Source organism: Stenella coeruleoalba (assembly GCF_951394435.1).
Source record: "Stenella coeruleoalba genome assembly, chromosome: 10".
NCBI classification, from domain to species: domain Eukaryota; kingdom Metazoa; phylum Chordata; class Mammalia; order Artiodactyla; family Delphinidae; genus Stenella; species Stenella coeruleoalba.
Genome location: NC_137156.1, coordinates 45,770,592 through 45,793,380, shown reverse-complemented (window position 1 = coordinate 45,793,380; position 22,789 = coordinate 45,770,592). Strand labels below are relative to the sequence as shown.

Sequence of the window (22,789 nt, the reverse complement as noted above, 5' to 3'; positions counted from 1 at the left end):
TGTGTCCCAATGCTACGTGTACAAATCCCATCACCTTTCAAGGTTGGTTCAATTCAAATATCAGTTTCCCCACGGAGCCCTCTCTGAGTGCCCTGGGTGGGTGCAACATCTCACTCTTGAGCTTGCCCTCACGTTGTACTTATCACTTCCTACCTCATATTAAATGAGCACTAAAGGGAGGACATTTTATTGATTATCTTCTATACATTAGACACTAATAATAAGCAGTTCACTAAGAGTATTATCATTTAATTCCATTACGATCCTTATTTGAGGGACAAGAAAACTTAAGTTTGGAGAGACTTATCAAAGTCACACAGCTAATAATGAGCAGATGGGGCCTGAGCTCTGGTCTGATTCCAAAGTCTACACTGTCCCTATCAGACCATACTGCCTTTGAAACAAGCTGAACTACTCTGTTTGAGAGGCTAGTGTTTCATTTATTAAGGTATGTGAAAGATTTCCAAGTATCCAATAAATGTTACTCAAATTTAAACCAGAAAAAAAAACAAACCATGGTCTCCACCCCTCAAAAAGCTTATAACTAATTAGAAGGTAATTCAATAGTTGTATTATAATAAGATAAAAGTTCTATCAGTCTGGTACAGACTATTCCTTGAGGCCATGAGTCACGTCTTATACATATTTTTTCCCTCACAGTCCTTAAAGCACTGGTATATATAGAGTTTAAATACTATGAATATGTAAGCTCTTCTAGTCTAAAAAAATTAGACTTCTTTCCAAAAATGAGGATCATGGGATTTTCTTCACCCCTCTGCTAAATTTAGGGCTCAGTAATTAAGCTACCTGGTGTTCGGAAATGCCTATTCCTCTGTTTCGTTCAATATTCTGCCTTTCTTTTTCATCTTTCTAAAGGAAGAGGACAATTCCATCAATGCAGATCTAGTGTTTGTGGTATGGCCTATCCAGCAGACAGAAAGATCCCATAAACCATGGACCTTTCACTTACTAGGAAACTCATCAAGCTTCAGGGTGTCTCTTTGCAAAATTCAGATAATAATAATGCCCACTTCATATGAATTCCTGAAGACTAAATAAGAATATTTTCATAAAGTGCCAGGCACACTGCAGGACTCAACAAATGCTAGCATTCGCTATTTTAACAAATTACTCCAAATGGCTTATCCATGCCAGTGGGTAGCAAGTTTACTCTAAATCAGTCAACTTTTCTAAGAGCCATTTAAGATAGTAAATATTTTTAAGGAAAAGAATAACTTTTTTTTTTTTACTTCATATGCCTCTATATCTCTTGTTGATAGCTGTTTTTTTCCTTCACTGTCGATAAACCCTACAAACAGTACAGCAAATATTCTCCTTTAGGGTTTGGTTTCTCTTTATAAAGAGAAAACACCACAAGCCACTCACTCTGGCGCTCAGGGTCCACTTGTCTAAGGAAAAGCCACCTTATAAGCAACAGTGAGAAGAGCAAGTCATCTGGCTGGAGAGGTTCCCTGAAACAATGATAACTTGTTCCTGATTAATTATACCTTTTAAATGGAAAGCAGGTCTTTATTACTACAGCTAAATTCAAATATGAAGGGAGAGGGTGAAAAAAAAAAAGTAACACATCCGGGAACATGTAATGAGGAAAACTAATAGCTTGACCTACTAAGACCATTTTCAACTAATGAATACATAGTGAGGAAAGACTACATATACAGCTTTCTCTCCCTGCCATGAGGGTGGGAAGAGGATAAAAACTTTAAGATAAGGTTTCTACTACTTAGACACTTAAAATCTAGTTGACATTTAAAGGGGTATTGAGGCGGGTAGTCACTACTGGCTCAGATATTTAGGAAAAGGCTAACACAGGGGCTGGGCCTCAGATGATCAATAGGAATGATTTTTTGGCTCCAACCAACAGTGGCTTAAACGAAATCTAATTCATCCCCAGTGGTACTGAAATTAATTCCATCTAGCTGCCATTGATTATTCAGAATTCTCTCCCTCATCCGAAAGTACAATCTCTCCCTTTTCTCTAGGCAGTAAACTTATCCATCCTACAGGCAGATTTAAATTATCTTTTAAAAAATCACATAAAGTTTTATGAATGACCTTGAATGTGAACATCTAAATTTAACAAAAATATAGCTTTTAAAACAATATTTACATGTAAATCATCGTGCCATGGACTCCACTAGAAGGAGTTCTCATTACTGGCTGAAATGAAACATAATACAGTTGTAAACAGAGATTAAAAGGCTTACCACAGCCTTATTCAAATTGCATCCTTTGTGTAAAAGGCCTCAAGGTGCAATCAATAAGTTAATAATTAAAATACATAAAACTGCAGCAGATAATATTCACCATAAAATTATGTTAAAATAATGTTTAAAAGAGTTGACTTATCAGAAAGAGCTCATTATTAAGACAGATTTTTTTTGTACTAGTCCTAAGGGCCTATAAATTGGAAAACAACAATAAGAGATGGAGAATGCCTTAGAGAAGGTACTTTTTGGAAATCATTTTGGCTCTAAGTCTCTGCAGTAAGAATTTAGAAACTGCAGAAATATCTGCCTGAATTTATATACGGCCAAGGCAACACTCTGAAAGGGATAAAGAAGCAGGAAGAGGGGACAGGAAGTAGCTGTGTTATGACATCCTCGAAATTCCAGGGATCAAGCTAAAGTGTTTCTGTAGTAATATTATCACTAAAGAATTAGGACACCCAGACCTCAAAGCAAGGAGGAGAGTCAAGGTGTTCACAGTGAGTTAACACTAGGCATACCAGGAAGCAAGAGGAAAGGGCAAGCAAAGCACAGGTAACATTAGGAAAAAAGAGAAACCATGCCCACCTGTAAAGACAGAAAGAATGGGACAAATCCTGGAAAAGCAAGAGAAATATTTTATGATCGCTTCTTTAATTACCTTGAATGAAATCATTTTTGTTAGCAAATATTATATTCAAATATGCTGATAAAATGACCATGTCCTATATTTATGTTTTTCTAAATACATATTTTCCAGGGGAATTTTTAAGTGGTTTAAAACTGAAGGTAGAAATAAAAGCATAATTGTAGAATTTATCAACATACATTTTCTCCCCTGTCAGTAAAGAAACATCACAGTGATGATAAAATCTAAAAACATCGAAGTGGAAAGCATAACTCATCTTTAAGGGGGTTTAAAAGTATTGTCATTATATCTAAATTACCATATTTATACAAATAAAAATGTCTAATCCACACATTTCTAGTGAAATGTCAGTTTTACCAATCTGGCTTTACCTTGACACACGCATTAACTGAACAACACTACTCACCACTACCAGCTAATGATGATGGTTTGTTGTTTCGTAAATGTTTACTCTTTCTGACCAGTGCTTTGTTTTCCACTGCACTAAGTAAATCTACTAGGATAAAGTACAATTTATTTGCAAGGCTTTTAATATTAGAAGGAAAGTATCTGAGATGAACTTTCATCGTGGCTTTTATTTTGAAAGACTATGGGAAATAGGTTTTATTTATACAAAAACCTTCTCACTAAAAACTGCCCAAGGAAGGAGCAAAAAAGACAGCTGGGCAGAGAGAACACTAGATCCTTTGCATGGTGATGATAGTGCCAACCTGCCAGGGGCAGGGCTAGGACTTCAGTGCCTAGCGACTGCTATGTACTTTTTTGAGTTCCGTGTGAAAATTCAGAGGTGTGGGTGGCATTTTGCAATCTATCTGCAGAGCTGCAAAGTGTAAGGGACAGTCAGTCTTATTCAATGCAAAGAAAAAAGAGAAACAAAAGTTTGCAATAAAAGGCCTTTTTAGGTGCAAAGGTGTGAAGAAAAATGAAAGGATACAGTACCTAAAAGAATTAATTTAGCCCCAAACCCACAGACCATCCTGTAGACAACAATCATTTCTCTTTGGGGTATCTTTCTGATAGGGAACTGCTGACTGAAACCACCCGCCTTGGCCAGGCACAATGATAACCACTTGCCTGAGTTGTCTCACAACAGGATGTCCCGATAAAGAACATGGTGTTGCCACGGAAAAGTAACTGGGAGAATTCAGGAGGGGCCAAAAAGAGGAGGGAGGAGATCACTAACTTCCCAGAAACCCTCACACCAGAATCCATCTTGGCTGAGAGATGCATGAGCCACCAGCAAGGACCCTGAGTCAGACCAAATATGGGCCAAGTAAGATGACTGGCCAGAGACAACCCGGAAACTAACCCCATTACCATAAAACCTGAGACTGTGAGTCACGTGGCAGAGTAGTTCTCCTGGGTTCCCCTACCCTCCTGCTCTCCGCCCAGGTGCCCCTTCCCAATAATCTCTTGCTTTGCCAGCACGTGTGTCTCCTCAGACAATTCATTTCTGAGTGTTAGACAAGAACCCACCTCAGGCCTTGGAAGGGGTTCCCTTTCCTGCAACATTTCCAGTGGGGATAAAAAGATAGGCAGCAATTCTTTTGAGATTCTAGTAGGAAAATCACCTTTCTCCCTCTCAAGGTTTAGGACCTTGACTAAATCACGGGATCCTCAGGGCTATGTGTGATGAAGTCTTGCTTACTCATTCTACTACGTTACTGGGATCAAAGGGCTGAGGGCAAGAGAGTCTGCCCCAATCAGTCCCAGAGTGATCATGAAGCTTGGTACCTCCTTTTAAACCATCACCCTCCAAAACAAAGGGTGTGGCACTGCTTCCCTGGCTGAAACTCAAGATGCACTGAGCTTACTGCAGGCTGGGTGTGTGACGGTCCTCTCCCAGGCTCGCCCAGGCCTCCATCCCTAAGGGCACCCCATTGTCTCCTGCTGGCCTTTCCTCAAGCCCTGACTTTCTGGTTGGCTCTGGCTGCACTGCAGCTCAGCTCACAGAGATCCACATCACCACAGCCAAGGCTCTAAGATCCAGGGTCTGGATTTCTGGGTGAATGTGGACAGTTTTCCTTGACTCAAGTTTTCTTCATTGTAAAGTGGTGAGGACTGACGTTTGCTCATTCAGATCCCACTAAGACTTAAATAACCAGGCCAAACACAGAGCTCTTATGCAAAACTCAAGTTGTGGGTAAAATGTCACCTTTTGTTTAAACCTTCCCTGACTACTATTCAAAACTCTATTCCTTGTGGGACTTCTCTGCGGGGTTAAGACTCTGCACTTCCAATGCAGGGGGTGTGGGTTCGATCCCTGGTCAGGGAACTAAGATCTCGCATGCCGCAGAGTGCAAAGAAAACAAAAAAAGAAACCCTACATTCCCTGTCTTCTCCCTGTAAAATTTTCTCCATAGCATTTATCACCAACTAATACATAATTTACTTCTTTGTTTATTGTATCTCCCCTCACCAGAATATAAACTCCAGAGGGTTGATATTTTTGTCTTGTTTTGTTCACTGCTGTACCTCTGGTAATCTAAAAGAGGTTCTGGGACAAGTAAGTCCCAGAATAACAATAAATATTTGTTAAATGGAAAAATAAAACAGTCTTAACACAGGTAGGCTTGGGCAGATCTGGGATAGTACAAAAGAAAATGACAAGATTATCCTAAGGCTCCTAAGTCAAAAAGCAATCTACTTCTTAGAGGCCTCATCAACATCACTCTCACCATTCAGATTTTTTAACCTGAGCATCCGATGCCTCATTCTTCTCTGAACCTATATTCTCACTTAAACCGGTGCTTCCCTTAAAAGATGGCACTCTTGCCAGTCCAAAACATGGACCATGCAGACCTCTCCTTGAGTAAACATCCCTCTGCTCCTTACCTGGTTAGGATTCCTACTCTTCTCACTGAGCTGCACACAACAACTGCACCATTAAAGCTCAAACATCCTCTGGGTCCCCACAACCCTGGGAACTCACAATCTCTCACTATAAAGAGAAATGCATGTTGTTAAAGGGGCAATATAGCTATCTGGTTATTTTTAAAATAAAATGAAATCCTACTTTACCAAGAAGTAAACTAACTGGAAAGATGGTGCCAAGTAATTTTTTTTTAAGCAAAAACAAGAAAAAAATAAATCAAGAAAGATTTATAGGAACACGATGGGTGATAAAGACATAGTGGGTTGTTGAAGAAAGCCAAGTGTACATTCTTCTCCACATTTCGAGCCCTCGAGATTCCTAACTTTAATAAAACTCTGGAGAAAAAAATCCCCTAGCATCTGAAGTCTGACCCATTTTGGAGTTTACACATACCCAATTTATCTGTAGTCAATTTACTACCAGAACAGACTCTATGAAACCTTAAATTAGTACCTTCTTATTGTCATTTTTTCCTAAGAGCACTGCACATATTAACAACAAAAATTTAGCCTACCTTTTAAAATGTTGGGTAAAATGTCATTTTAATACAACATAATCCATAAGGTATCACTGAGAAGACAACAGTTATAAATGAATGATTAAAGTTGAAGTCTTCTACCTTTTATCTCATTTTAATAATTTAAGAATTGAAAGCATTTGGAGTAGAACAGCAAAAGCAGTTTATTACTAAAGCTACTTTTCACCAGAATAGTGTTGGGAGGAAAGGATAATAACACCCATTTTATTCTGATAGATTTAACACAATACATAATTTAATTGAACATTTGACTAGCTAGCCTCTTAACAATTCATGAAAGCAAGTCCAACCTTTCAAGTCAATGTTTAAATAGTAATTCTTATACTGTGTTATCTAGAATTTGTATTCCAAATGCAATGGAAAGCATGGAGATAAGAGTTAAACCCTTAACATGCATACATCTTTATTATACATTAAAATACTGAGAAGAGAGAATATAACAGAAATTTCATCAAATAAAACTTTAAAAAATACATTCTAGAGACTTGGTAACTGCTAAGGGTACCTTTAAATTGCTACTCAAGATCAATAGTGACAAATATTAGACTACTTTTGCTAGAAACTACTTTTTATTACATTCCAATTACTTTCCTAGGATATAGCTAATGTGAGTATTCAAGCAAAACAAAATTTTCTTTGAAAGAAAAGCCAAAACCATAACCAATTAAACTAAAGTTTGTGTCCACAAGTTAACTTACAAATACATGGAGAAAACATATGAATGATTATAGACTAACCCACTTATCAATTTTTAAAAATTATTACTAATAATGGCTTAGTACTTTATATATTACACAGTAGTTCATGCATATTCTTATTTCTCTGCAACATTTTAGTAGGTGTTACTGTTGTCCCCTTTTTAGTGATGATGTATGTGATTGCAGCTCTGGTGATTAGACACAGAACTGTAAACCTCTGTTCTAAGCTGTGCCCTCTTGGGTTTACACGGCTGGTCAGACATGCCCACCTTCTACACAACACGCCTGTTCCTCCTGAGAGTGCTGGGGAAAGCACATGGTCTGGAATAAAACAGACCTGGGTTCTAACTCAGGTCTTCTCAAGTACTACCTCTGCCGCCTGAATAAAAATCATTAAACTCTCCATAAACGGAGGGTATTTATCTCGCAGTGTTGTTGTAAGATTAAACGAAATAAGGAACATGGAAAGGACTTAGTGACAACATGCCTGTGTTACCAGTTCCTAAACCTGCGTAAATGTTACCTTCTGCCCTGTCTGCTTCCGCTCGCCAGCCACAAGGATTGCTAGAGAAAGCAATGTAACAGTGCTGACTTAGCCAATATAAATTTATGGTCTAGCATGGTTTTCTCATCAGTAAGCGAGACCTAAATAATAGATAACACCCATCTCCTAGGATTGTTTTAAGAGGATGTGTGTAAAGTATTAATTATGGTTCCTGGCAAATGTGAGGCACTCAGTAAGCAGTCAAACTGGACTCATTCTGCAGCTTTTCAATCTCTGTATTTATCGTAGGTGAACTCCTTTGCTTGTACAGGTCCGGAAGGTGTTATTCTACACTTTCTTCAATTTTCCTCAAGCCCTGACAGCACCAGATCCTTCTGGTAAGTGATCTCCCACTTCCTTAACTGGAAAGATGGGCAGTAGGCACGAGTCTCCCCAGCTCCACTTTCTTCCTTCCAACACTTCTTTATCAACTTAAAATCTCTCATAAAACCTGCAGGTCTCGGAAAAATATCCTCACTTAACTCCTTACACATCTCTTTCCTTCATTCAACACATTTTATTGACTGTCTACAACCTTCCAGGCACCGAGCCAAATGCTGAGTGCACGGGGTAGGGGAAAGGACAGACAGTCCTTGTTCTCAGGGAGCCTCAAAGGAGGGGATTCACACTATATAATAATCACACTATAAATATACGTTCACAAATGACCTTCCCATTGCCTCAGGTCTCACTCCTCGCTCATCCCCAGCTCCTCCTGCATCTCCAGGAGCCCACTGCTCATGCCCACCCCACGTGAAGTTAACCTCACTCCGCACAGGCATCTGTTACAGCTAACAGTTCCATTTCTTGTCTTCCTGACTTCTTAGGCTTCTAGACACTCTATTTCTGTTGCCTCTATTTCCTCATCCGTCATTAAGACTAGGAAATCTGTCTGCTGTTCTGTACTTTTCTTAGACGTAACTTCCTAAAAACACCATCTATACTAAGAGTAGCAAGAACATCTTACTTCTGAAAGCCACCTCTTCCTTAGTGCCAGGACTCCAGACTATTCTCTCCTTCTCTCCAGTATTTCTGGTAATTCAGTTCTCACATCAGGCTCCTCCATTTCTACCCCAAATGGCAGGTATTTCTCAAAGTTGAGCCTCTGTTCTCTATATTCCTCTACACTCTCCATCTGCCAGTTCATTTACCTGCAAAAGGCTTTTCTCCCAATTGTGTCTGAATGACTCTCAAATCCACATCTCCTCCACATTTCCTCTCACAGGACAGAGCTTTCACACTCTGAGGGTTCCATAATCACAGAGGAAGAAAGGAACAGATAAGCCAACCAATCAACCAAGAAGAATTTCTTCTTGGACATCAATTCAAATTTACACATAAAACCAAACTTGTGACCCATTTCTCTAGACTCTGATCCCAGACCTGTCAGCCCCGCCTACGACCTGTGCTCACAGAGCTCCCCACCACCTTCCTGTTACCTGTAGGCCGACGGCCCTCTGGCTGTCTGGCGAACTGTTCCCTGAACATTTCCTGAACCACCTTCTCTACTTTGTTCCAATCTTACCATAGGAGGACCTAACCTGGTCTCTCCCTGTCTCAAGGTTGCACACCACTTCCAGATTATCTTCTGAAAAAACAATTCTCTCCTGTTTAACACTCTCTAGTGGCTTTCTCTTGACTAAAAACAAGGTTCATTTAAAGCAACTCTATTCTTGCACTAATCTTCCTCTTTCTCCTTTTTCTCTCTCATCTCCTACTTTCCTAAATTCTACAACACAAATAAACTACGACAGTATTTTGTAAACATTTTTAAGTAGGAAAATCCTCCTTTTAAGTAAAATGTTATACAGACTCCAAACATATAAAAGTAAACAAAGGTACAAATACACTTGTTAAAGGGGGGGCAGAAATCAAACACCTCAGTCTCCCCTGTAAACTTCTGCCCTCTTTGCTCTGGAACCTAAGAGTTCCCAAGAACGGCCTGAAATACACTCCATTAGTCTAAATCCCTTGAACGTTTCCCGAAACAAACTATTGGGTTGGCCAAAAAGTTCGTTTGGGTTTTTCCATAAGATGTTACAGAAAAACCCAAATGAAGTTTTTGTCCAGCCCAACATCTCTGCTGGAATTTGGTCCCCAGTACCCTTCTTTCCCCCAACCTTCCTCTCCAGTCTAGGTTACATGTAGCCTTAATAAGGCAGCACAGATTCTATTCTACCAGTGGAAACTTTACTGATTACTCTGCATCAAGCTAACTTCTCCTTCCTTGGAAGTCCTAGAATAAGAAGAGCTAGCGCTTACTACATGTGAGAATCTGTGCTAAGTCTTTACTGAATCCTCACTACATCAATCAAATGTATATAGGGATATATCTATATATCCACAGATGTATACATAATTACTGTCCACATTCTATAGATGAGGACACATACCAGGTAATTTGCCAAAGTGTGTATACAGTGGAACTGACCATGAACTCAGTCTGACTCCAATTCTGTACTCTATATTAGTTCTTTTCCGACCTTTTTCATATAAGCACATATAAAATGATATTTGTAAAGCGCTCTAGAATAAATGGAAGAAGCTACTCACAGTTGAAGGCAACTAACACTGAGTACCCCAGGCCCAGCCTAGCTCCCTGAAGGGCCCACGGGGTCACCATCGAGTGTACTGGAAATTCAGCAGCAGGGCACCAGCTGAGGAACTCTGCTGCACGTATTCACTTAGTACTGACTAGTATCTGACACGCAGTGGGGCTTCAAATATAGCCTGACATTCAGTGTAGGCTATTGATAAAGGACAACATTACACTCAAATCACAACAGAAACAGACAGGAGAACAAACAGCTGAAGATTTACAACGCCTCTATTTTGATAAGCTAATGGCCACTTAGGTTTCTATGAGGGCAACATCTAAAAGATGATTCTCAACCTTCAGTGTGCGTCAATTTCACCTGGCAATTTGGGAAACCACCAGCTCTGGACCTGCCTCCAGAGTCTGATTCTGAGAGTCAGCATTTCTGATAAATCCCCAGATGGTGCTGAAGCTGATATTGCTGGTCAGCGTCCTGGGAGAACCACTGGTCTTAAAAAGAAAAACCCAGTGATAAATATGCTTCGTATACGCACACACTGCCAGCTAAATACTTAATCCTTTGGTAGTCCATTATTAATGACATAGGTCTGCTCTAAGTCACGATGTGAGCTGGATTCTGGGACAAAAAAACGTTTTCACAATGCTAAACGTTGCCTGACCCAATTATAACAACACGTAGTAGACCTCGGGTACACCCTCACCAGGGACAGGAACTCAGCTACATCACACATACATTATCTATGGTGTGCTTAACGTCCAAAAGAGTCAGGTCAAAGCAATTCAGGCAACAGCTCTATGAGCAATCTGATTAAGAGGACACATTGCTTTGAATTTATGAGCAGAATTATACAGCTCAATTTAACTCTTAACAAAGCTAGTGGCTGAAGGGATTTAATATCCAAGTTCCAACTGAAAGAATATTTTAGTGCTATGTTTCTTCATGCTTTCCACAGAGGTTTGATTAATTTTATCTCTTGCAAACAGGGTGAGGCTTTTTCTCAGGTAGACTGGCATGTAAATTATAATTACAACTAAGAAAAACTTGCATAAAACTGTACTATGATTCATTAAATATATTTTATTTGCATAAAGCACAGGTGCATTTATTTCAGTAATCTCAGAAATTATTTAAAGAATAAGACATTCAAAGCTTTGAATACCTCTTGTAGAATCATTCACAAATTCAAAGAATCCTATCTGATGCCTAAGTGCAATTTTCAAATGTCCCCAACCCCCACTGAAAAAGCTTTATTATTAAATTTTTAATATATCATACTTATTCACACTCAATACAATTAAATCTAAGATTAAAATCCTACATTATGAAGCTAATATTTTGGGAGTACAGTATACCCTAACGCAGTTAGTTTGCTACAAGATCACTCATAACAACAGAATGTTCTCTGGAAATGGTTGATGTTTTAATACTAGAATCTCTTACCCTCTACTACAATATGCACCCAAATAAAAATGGTATTCAAATATACTGACAGGTCAGGTCCACAAAGAAGTCTGAAAGCAGAGATTGAAAAATAACAGCAACCAAAACTCACAACAACCCCCGAACCAGCTGACAAAAATAAAGAATTGGTTATAGATCAATGGAACAGGACAGAAAGCCCAGAGATAAACCCACACACCTATCGTCAACTAATCTATGACAAAGGAGGCAAGGATATACAATGGAGAAAAGACAGCCTTTTCAGTAAGTGGTGCTGGGAAAACTGGACAGCTACATGTAAAAGAATGAAATTAGAACACTCCCTAACACCATACACAAAAATAAACTCAAAATGGATTAAAGACCTAAATGTAAGGCCAGGCACCATAAAACTCTTAGAAGAAAACACAGGAAGAGCATTCTTTGACATAAATCACAGCAAGATCTTTTTTGACCCACCTCTTAGAGTAATGGAAATAAAAACAAAAATAAACAAATGGGACCTAATGAAACTTCAAAGCTCTTGCACAGCAAAGGAAACTAAAAACAATATGAAAAGACAACCCTCAGAATGGGAGAAAATATTTGCCAAGAAATCAACGGACAAAGGATTAACCTCCAAAATATATAAACAGCTCATGCAGTTCAATATTAAAAAAACAAACAACCTAATCTAAAAATGGGCAGAAGACCTAAATAAACATTTCTCCAAAGACATACAGATGGCCAAGAGGCACATGAAAAGATGCTCGATATCACTAATTATTAGAGAAATGCAAATCAAAACTACAACGAGGTATACCTCACACCAGTTAGAATAGGCATCATCAGAAAATCTACAAACAACAATTGATGGAGAGACTGTGGAGAAAAGGGAACCCTCTTGCACTGCTGGTGGGAATGTAAATTGATACAGCCACTAGGGAGAACAGTATGGAGGTTCCTTAAAAAACTAAAAATAGAACTAACATACTACCCAGCAATCCCATTACTGGGCATATACCCAGAGAAAACCATAATTCAAAAAGACACATGCACCCTAATATTCACTGCAGCACTATTTACAAGAGCCAGGTCATGGAAGCCACCTAAATGCCCATCGACAAATGGATAAAGAAAATGTGGTACATATATTCAATGGAATATTACTCAGCCACAGAAAGGAACGAAACTGGGTCATTTGTAGAGACGTGGATGGACCGAGAGACTGTTATACAAAGTCAGTCAGAAAGAGAAAAACAAATATCATATATTAACACATATATGTGGAATCTAGAAAAATGGTATAGATGAACTGTTTGCAAGGCAGAAATAGACACACATGTAGAGAACAAACGTATGGACACCAAGGGGGCAAAGTGGGTTGGGGGGAATAAATTAGGAGATTGGGATCCACCATCACTTCCTTCAAACCTCGATTCGAGACTGATCTTCACCAAACCTCCTCCAGCATGGTCCCCTCTAATAACTTCCCATCTCCACATCACCTCACTGACACTCTCCTTTTCACCATCGTGTCGCATAATTGTGTTCTGGTTACTTCTATCTCTCAACTTACCCTATTACCAAATAGATTAAAATCTTAAAGCAAAAGGCTTTTAAAAAATCAATGTTGACCCATATAATCTAAAATCCATATTTAAAGAAGCCAAATTCATTTGAACCAAGTGGGATTGTAAGTGGAAACCTTGTCCATACTATTTTCTTTCTGTCAGTAAACTTTCATAGCAGCTCAGATTGATTATACAATTTTAGTGAATATTCAAAGATATTAAATTATGTATCTTTAAAATTACAGTTATCAATGACCCTACATAGCTGGTCCAAGTTGGCAGTCATTTATCTAGCAAGACCACTTCCTACTGGCTACTAATCCTTCTATTCTTAGTAATTACATTAAAGAAAAAAAAAGCCTACATCTGCAGAATCATCTCTGCCACAAGTACACTTTCACAGTTCAGTTCCCACCACCTACAAGATGGGCTACACTCGCTCATCCAAGGTCCCCCTCCACACGGAATTCCCTTCTTTCTCTGGAGAACTCTCTAACTTCACCCGGCAAATATAACCTCCTGACTGACACACTCCACAACTCTTCTCTCAGTCAGCTAGCTCCCTCCTGTGTTCTGCTATAGAATCCCATGACCACCTCTATCCCATAATTATCTTACTGAATTTGTATGTTTGTATTTATCTGTTTTTTTCCAGGAGACTGTAAAGTCCTCATAAATAATGGCTGTGTCTTTTACTACAGTGTGTCTAGAACAGCACCCGTCCATGGTCAACACTCAGTGCAAGTCAGGTGAGTGATGGACACAAATTAGATGGAATATGTATGTTCGTCTAGACACACACACACACACACACACACACACACACACACACACACACACTTCTTTGTATTTTTAATAAAAATCACAACTTGACTAATGTATTAGTTAAATATTAGTAACTGAGTATATACTGTATTTCTGGACATTGAGTAGTAATAACTGGTTACCACTTCTTATATAGTTGTGTATTTTTCCAACCTATATTCTGATTTAGAAAAACAGATGGAGGAGAACAAATTTGGCTAAAATACTAAAACGACTATTAATATTTTATAACTTGTTAGAAATATACCTCTATCTAAAAAGAAATAAAACGGATTTATTTTCTCATACTGAAAACCACTTTTTAAAAATTTGGCAGAATTGACCATGTGTCCAGCAAACATCTAAGAGCTGCCAGGTCTTGTGCTAAGTCCTCGAGACCCAAAATGGAAAAATCACAGTCCCTGCATTCAAGTCACTCAGAATCCACTCTTAAGACACACATGCAAACATAAATACTATAATTTGATAAGTTATAAAGATGACATGTACAAAATTCAATGAAGGTAGATCAATATAGGCATTTTATTCCTAATATAGCAGAAAAAAATGAAAACTGCAATTAATGAACAACAAACTAAGTGTCAGACAATAAACTAGAAGCCCTATCCTCTCCTATGATAAACTTTAAGGGCTCTTAACCTTTTTATGCCATGGACTCCTGGGCAAGCCAATGATGAGAAGTCCCTTTTAATCTATAAATCGATAACTTCTATTGTAAATTTCAGGTTACACTAAAATTCTTGGTTTCATTCAAGTTCAAGTTCACTACAAATGGAATAACAGCATATTAACAAATAACTGTATAGTACTGTGCTCTAATTTATGTGAAGGAATTTGGGGAAAATGGACCAAGTTTTCTAGTTTTCTGTGTATTTACTTTTATGGGGACTTATTACTTCATTCAAAAACATTTATTGAGTTCCTACTATGAGTCAGGTATGTTCTAGGTGCTTGAACATGAAGCAGTGAACAAGACAGACAAGATATCTGCTTCTCTATAGTTTTATTCTAATTGCAGGTGATAAACAAATAAACAATAAATAAATATGAGGCAGTGAGAAGTGCCCAAAATTATAAGAGCATAACCTAGTAGCAAGTCACTAGGAGCCATATAAGGTAGCACCTCTACATGTTATTAATACCATCTACTGGCATGTGTACGCTAGTCTGAAAATAGTTTTAAAAGAACAGAAAAATAACCATTCCAAACTAACAACTCTGAATAAGCATTTTACAGACAGATGGCTACTTCTTACATACACAGAGGGACTTAGTACATCGAATTCCTAACAAACAACAACTAACAGTGAGCATCAGAACCTTCAGCTGCTTCCACAATCGCATTATTACTATTCAAAACTGACTATAAGAGAAATTCCCTGGCGGTCCAGTGGTTAGGACTCTCACTGCCAAGGGCCCAGATTCAATCCGTGGTTGGGGAACTAAGATCCCACAACCCACAAGCTGTGTATCGCAGCCCCTCCGCAAACACACACACACACAAAAACTGACTATAAGAGAAAACAAGAATTTGTAGATTATAATATAAAAATTGCTTATCCTTAATAAGGGGTATCTAGGAACATGCTACTTTAATACACTCTGGATGACAGTTACAAAAACTAATACATACAGTTTTAGATTATTTTACAATACAGACAACAAATTCCCCTCCAACATTAAGTAAAACCTTAGAGAGAAAAGTATTCAAAGTTTTTTTTAAAACAAACAAACAAACAACTAAATAAATGCCTGCAACAAACCAAGCAAGGAAGATGAGAGAAAGAGACAGTCACTGCTCAGGCAGTCAATTTACAAGGAACAAAGCTTAATTTCTGGAAAGGAGTTAGGCAGAAGAAATGTTCAGTTCTAGGCAGTGTAGCTGGGGCGAAGAGTTACAGCTCAAAAGTGCTGAAGTACTGACTGCTTCCTGCTGCCTCAAAAGAAATGGCAAGGTACCCATAAGTTTTACTCAGATGCACATAGCAATGTATCTCAAATAAGTTACAATGAGGGCATGACTGTAAAGAGAAAGAAATCAGACATATGGTCATCTGGGAAACCACAGTAAAGAAGAAGTCCAGTTGACAATGACTAAATCACCTCAAAAATATCCTGCACTGTCAGGAAATAAGCTATTCAACAGAGGTGAATGTGCCAAGTCATTCCTGGGTTCAACATCAAGTCTTTTAATTAGAGCACTACAAAAAATGTCTAAAATATCCTCCATAACCATTCTCTATAAATAGTATTTTAAGAAATCAATTTTCTACACCTCTAAAGAGTATTTTTAATGGTATGTACCATTTAACAAGTAGGTACAATTATTAAGTTGAAGAGAATATTTTCATAAAAGGATACTAAATTACATTTCATTGGAAAAATACGTAAGAAGATATAATTGAGAAAAATATGAATGTTTATTTACAAAAACAGACTGTAATAACAGAACACTAAACAGACAGTAAATCATAAGTGTATGTTAAAACCTTTTAGTCAAAATAATACATTTGCTGTAATCAATAATAAGCTAATGAAAATATAGACTGTTATGTATTATCTAGAAAGGTAAAAAATATTGATTTTCTTTTACAATAATATTTCAAAAAAACTACTTTTACATTATAAAATAAAAACCCCATTTGAAAAAAATTTTCAAACACATAGGTTTAAAAATAACGAAATACTGATGACATTGATAGGAGGCCATCCCAGATACACACAAAAGAGGGCGGTCAGTGAACAGACGCACAAGCCAAAGGCCTGGCACCCAGATCAAGCTTTTCCATATCTCACGCTCCTCTTTTCCCCGCTTAGTTACAGCACAAACCAAGCTAAAATGCTACCTCAACTTCTCTCTCTCTTCAGTTCAAAACCATAGCTCATAAATACTTATCTACTGTGACAGTTAATTTTTTGACCATCAGAGTGCCCAGAACTCCAGTCAGACGTTATTTCAGGTGTGTCTGTGAGGGTGTTTCTAGACAAGGTTAACATCTGAATTGTTGGACTGAGCAGAGCAGATGCCTCCCCCATTGAGGGCGGGTGTGTCTCATCCTATCCTCTGCAGTCCTGAATGGAACAAAAAGGCCAACCCTCCTGCGACTAAGAGGTTATTTCCTCCTGCCTGAGGGCCATGAGCACAGACATGGATTTTTTCCTGCCTTCAGACTCAAACTGAAACACTGCTCTTTCTTCCTGGGTCTCCAGCCTGCTGCTCACAGAGTTTGGTGACTCAGCCTCCATAATCACACGGGCCATTCCATACAGTACATCTCTTTTTGTACACATGTACACACACACACACACACACACACACACACACACACACACACACACACACACACACACACACACACACACACACACATTCTATTGGTTCTGTTTCTCTGCAGAACCCTAACACATCTACCTACTTAATACATCAAATTCTTAATAAAAAGGTCAAAAAACATTTTCAAGTAATAACATATAATGATGTCAGTGACACAGCAAAGTTCTCACATAGCTTGATGAGAGTCTAATTTAAAGCCTTTCCAGTCATTTCATAGCATGATAGCATGCATCAAAACTTCAAAACCGTCTACAGTTTTTCACCAGGTAAACTGGTTCCCTGGTGAACATATACAGAGGACATCTGAATTATAATCAGATTTATGTGCTCAAGATATTGGTTGCAATAACATTTATGACAAAGTCAAATAGACACAACCAAGTGTTCAATAATAGGGGAATGATTAAGCAAATTATATCACTTTCAAATGATGTGTTGTCATGCAACTAACACAAATGATATTTTCAAAAATGATTCAACAACCTGGGAAAATGATCACAATAGAATGTCAAATTTTTTAATGGGAAAAAACAATGATATCTAGCTATCTAGACTAAAGAGAAAGGCTAAAATGTTGACAGTAATTATTTATGAATGAGACAATGACGGGAAAATTTTCTGTATTTTTCATACTTCCTATAATCAGAATATGTTACCTTTAAAATAAAATATAACATTATCCAGAATTATTTGATTTATTACTATTTAATAAACATTATCCAAAATCATGTTTAAAGAAAACTCTATTCAATGATAAATTTAAGCTTCTATGGACAGTTATCAATGAAAACGGTTTTTAAAACAAACCTGTAAAAACTGCAAGAGCTTTTTATAATATATTATAAAAGAGGCTGAACTTTTTAGAAAAGTATAAAGCTAGAGACGTGTTACGGACTGAACTGTGTCCTAAAATTCATCTGTTGAGGCCCTAACTCCCAATGTGACTGTATTTGGAGATAGGGCATTTAAAGAGGTAATGAAGGTTAAATGAGGTTATAATGGTGGGACTCTAATCCGACAGGATTGGGGTCCTTCTAAGAGGAGGAAGGAAAACCAGAGAGGTGGACACACAGAGAAAAGGCCACGTGAGGACACAGCCAAGAAGGCAACTGCTGGAAGCCAGGAAAGAGGCTTCAGGAGAAACCAAATCCTCCCACACCTGGATTGTGTACTTCCAGCCTCCAGAGCTGTGAGGACATATATTTCTGTTGTCTAAGGCACCCGGTCTGTGGTATTTTGTTATGGCAGCCTGAGCAAACTGATACAAGACGTAATAAAGTGTCATTATAAAATTTACTTGGTAAATATTCTTTGTCCTATAGTTTACCTTTCCTAAGAAGAAACAAACAAGAAATAAACAATAAAAAATGTGCTTCATCCCACAGTGCTAAGCCATAGAAGGGACGAGAAACCATAACATTATTAGCTAGTTCTACTTAAGAGAAATAAGGAATAGGAGTGGGAATCTGAGAAGTAAGAACAGATTTAAAGGCAGTTCTCAGGTTTACAGTGATAAACGTCTATCTAAAAATTCCCTGTGACGGGCTTCCCTGGTGGCACAGTGGTTGAGAATCTGCCTGCCAACGCAGGGGACGCGGGTTCAGGCCCTGGTCCGGGAGGATCCCGCGTGCAGTGGAGTGGCTGGGCCTGTGCGCCACAGCTGCTGAGCCTGCACTCTGGGGCCCGAGAGCCACAACTGCTGGGCCCGTATGCCACATCTACTGAGGGCAGCACACCTAGAGCCCATGCTCTGCAATGGGAGAAGCCACCACCATGAGAAGCCCGCGCACCACAACGAAGAGTAGCCCCCGCTCACCGCCACTGGAGAGGGCCCGTGTGTAGCAATGAAGACCCAACGCAGCCAAAAATAAATATATAAATAAATAAATTTATAAAAATAAATAAAAATTCCTTGTGAAAGATTCCACATAACACAATAGGATGCATTCTAAACTGTTTTCACTGTATTTGTTCTTAACATTTCTCGGTTCTGAAAATAACATTACATGTGCATGTATGTATATATGTCTATACATATTACACACACACACACACACACACACATTCCTACAGAAATACAACTCAGACGCAATTTCAGTTATTACAACTACTGGCAGTTTACCTACCAAGAAGACGACTCTTCATTCAAGCATTATTTTACATCTTACATTGCTGTTTCGATCTTACCCTTTAAACTGAATCCACTTTCCCAATCTTTTGTTGAGCAACTACTAGATTAATACGTGAGTTTCTTTTACCTAAATGAAACTGTAGACACACTTACAGAATTTTCAACTACATTTGGGGGCATATTCAAAAAACAAACCTTTTAGTCTTCAGACCAAATTAGAATTTCAGTTTCTGCTCTGATTTTTCAAAATTACCTTGTCTGGATCCATCTTTCCTCTGATAAATTCCTGCTTCCAGAACTGCAATGCCTGTTCCAAGGTTAGGCCAATGCCCTTCAGGAAGAGGCCGTACTGCATGCGGCCCCCATGACGAAGATGGTGATTTTCCCGCAGGGCTTTATGTAGCTGACGCATGCAAGGTGGGAAGGATTTGGTAGAAAGCTACAAGAAAAAAGAATGTTTTGTTATTTATCAGGTCCCCCACAATATTTGTTGCAAAAATCAATCTAATTTGCAAATCGTAAATTCAGTTTAATTGGAATAAAATCAAAAAACCGTAAGGAAGTTATTACTGTCTCACTGTGATTACACATTAATTCTTTTTCTTATTAATATTTTAATATTGATTACATGTCAAAATGATAATAGTTTAGATATAATGCATTGAATAAAACATATTATTAAAATTTATTTCACCTATTTCTTTTCTTTTTATAATTTTTAATTAAATGTTTTCTTTTGAGATAACTGTAGATTCCTATGCAGTTGTAAGAAATAATACAAAAAGATGTCATGTACCTGGTATCCCCCAAAGGTAATATCCTGCAAATCTGTAGTGTATTATCACAACCAAGATACTGACACTGATATACACTAGTCTTAGACTTTCTCAGTTACACTCACGTGTTCATTTCTGTGTACATGTGTATATAATTTTATGTAATTTTTTCACATGTGTAGGTTCATGCATCCCCCACCACAAGGATCCCTCATGTTTCCATTTTATAACCCCCATCTTCTGTACCCTCCCCCCGCCATTCCCTAACCCTTGGCAACCACTAATTGTTCTCCGTCTCCATAATTTTGTCATTTCAAGAGTGTTAGACAAATGGAATCATATAGTTTAACGTTTTGAGAGTGGCGTTTTACTCAGCATTCCCACAAAATTCATCTAAGTTGTTGCAGGTATCAATAGCTCGTTTTGTTTAATTGCTGAGCAATAGTCCATGGTGTGGACATAACACCATTTGTCTAACCATTCACTCGTTGAAGGATATTTGGGTTGTATCCAGTTTGGGGCTATTTCAAACAAATGAGTATACAGGTTTTCATGTAAACCTAAGATTTCATTTTCCTGGGATAAATGTTCAAAAGTACAATTGGTGAATCACAGATGAACTTTTAAAATAACCCCAATACAAAGTAAAACATAAAAATAAGAGAAATGGTTCTCAAAATGTGAATTCAAATAAATGTGTTAAAGAAATTAACAATTAAAAGAAAACCTTTTTTGGACTTCCCTGGTGGCGCAGTGGTTAAGAATCCACCTGCCAATGCAGGGGATATGGGTTCGAGCCCTGGTCCGGGAAGATCCCACATGCCACAAAGCAACTAAGCCCATGCACCACAACTAATGAGCCTGCACTCTAGAGCCTGCGAGCCACATCTGCTGAGCCCGCATGCCACAACTATTGAGTCCGCAAGCCTAGAGCCTGTGCTCCGCAACAAGAGAAGCAACCGCAATGAGAAGCCCGCGCACCGCAACAGAGTAGCCCCTGCTCACCGCAGCAACTAACCCCAATGCAGCCATACATACATACATACATTTATTTATTTATTTATTTATTTATTTATTTATTTATTTATTTATTTATTTATTTATTTAAAAGGAAACCTTTTTCATCTATGGTCTCAAATGCGTTCTCCCTGACCTCCTCAAGCATCCTCCTGAGACTTAACTCCCACCTCTCACGGGCTCCTCAGCAGGTTCAACTTTGCCCGTGAGCAGGGGCAGGTCTCACTTTGCTCCCTTGACTGACCAGGCAGCCTCTTCATCTTTCACAGTAACAACTTCTACTTGATTATAATTTTTCATAGGAAGATGACCTATTTATTCCAGACTCCAAAAGCTCAGGGTCTCCCCCTACTCACCATCATAACTCTTGTTTCCAAGCATTAAAACCTCACCTGTGTATTTTTAATTTATTTTAAGTAACTGGGTAATTGTCTAAACAAAGATTAATTATGGCTGATTCAGTTTCCCTTTTTTGGGTAATGCAGAAATTCTACAATGTCTTAAAGAGAAATTCTATAAAGTAAAAGTATGGTAACGTGTGCACACTTTCATTCCCCTAGGGAGCCACAAAGTGAAGCTGAAATGAGCTGCCTACTAATCTAGTGGCAACACAAGATGGGAGCCTACCCTTAGTGTCATGGAATACATTTTGTATCCTCCTCAAATTTACATGCCAAGTCCTAAACCCACGACCTCAGAATGTGGCTGTATTTAGAGCTGGGACCTGTAAGGAGGTAATCAAGGTTAAATGAGCTCATGGGAGTGGGGCCCTGGTCCAAGGTGACTGGGGTCCTTCTAAGCAGAGGAAGAGACACGGGGATGAGCAGCCACCTAGAAGCCAAGGAGAGAGGCCTCAGGAGAAACCAAACTTGCTGATACCTTCATCATGGAATGCTCGCCTCCAGAACTGTGAGAAAATAAGCTTCTGTTGTTTAAGGCACGCAGACTGTGGTATTTTGTTACAACAGCCCCAGCAAATGGATATACTTAGTATTTTACATTTCTCCTTTACTATATGTATATGGTATTTAAATATAAACAATAAACACTATTTAGTTGTCATCACTTAAAAAGAATTCCCCCTTTGGAAAACTGATTAAATTCTGTTTTTATCAGACTACAAATGATTTTCTGATATTTTGGTTTTCCTATGATGAAAAAAAAAATCATATGTATAGCACATGGGATTTCTTTAAAAAATGATTGGCAAGCAATGAAATAACATTCCCTCCCATCTCCCCACCCACAAAATAATCTTTGGTTGAAGAAAATCTGTGCTTCCTCCACTGACAAAGGTTTAAGTTTAAAAGGATGAGATGCTTACCGAATCGATCTGATCTAAAGAAACCTTCCCAACATTTCCCTGTGTACTGTAGTCTTGACCAGTGTACGAATGACTAAAAATAAAAAGAACAAAATATTAAAATAGGATTTGTAAAACATATTTTGATCACTTCAAAGGAAATCTTTAAAATTCTGATACAAAGTCACAAAGATATTTTACACATATCTTAGGAAAAACATAGCCAAGTGTTTTAAAGGTATTTAATAGAATACATTTAAGTAACTTTCCCAAAATTAATACAGAAATGCAGTGCTCATCTGGATCTCCCGATTCCTAAT

At 38.2% G+C, this 22,789-nt stretch overlaps 1 protein-coding gene across 9 annotated transcripts in view; it reads right to left on the bottom strand.

Moving 5' to 3' along the window:
• Positions 1–22,789, bottom strand: part of PRIM2 (DNA primase subunit 2) — a 278,733-nt gene that overhangs the window by 74,214 nt on the left and 181,730 nt on the right. For 8 of the 9 annotated variants that reach the window (XM_079934631.1, XM_079934630.1, XM_079934632.1 and 5 more), the window contains 2 exons: positions 22,491–22,563; positions 19,627–19,812 (listed from right to left, as the gene is read on the bottom strand). In XM_079934631.1, the coding sequence (XP_079790757.1) occupies positions 19,627–19,812; positions 22,491–22,563 (259 nt within the window). Of the gene's footprint in view, positions 1–19,626; positions 19,813–22,490; positions 22,564–22,789 lie in introns of those variants that run through there. The other variant, XR_013830222.1, reaches the window with a different exon arrangement.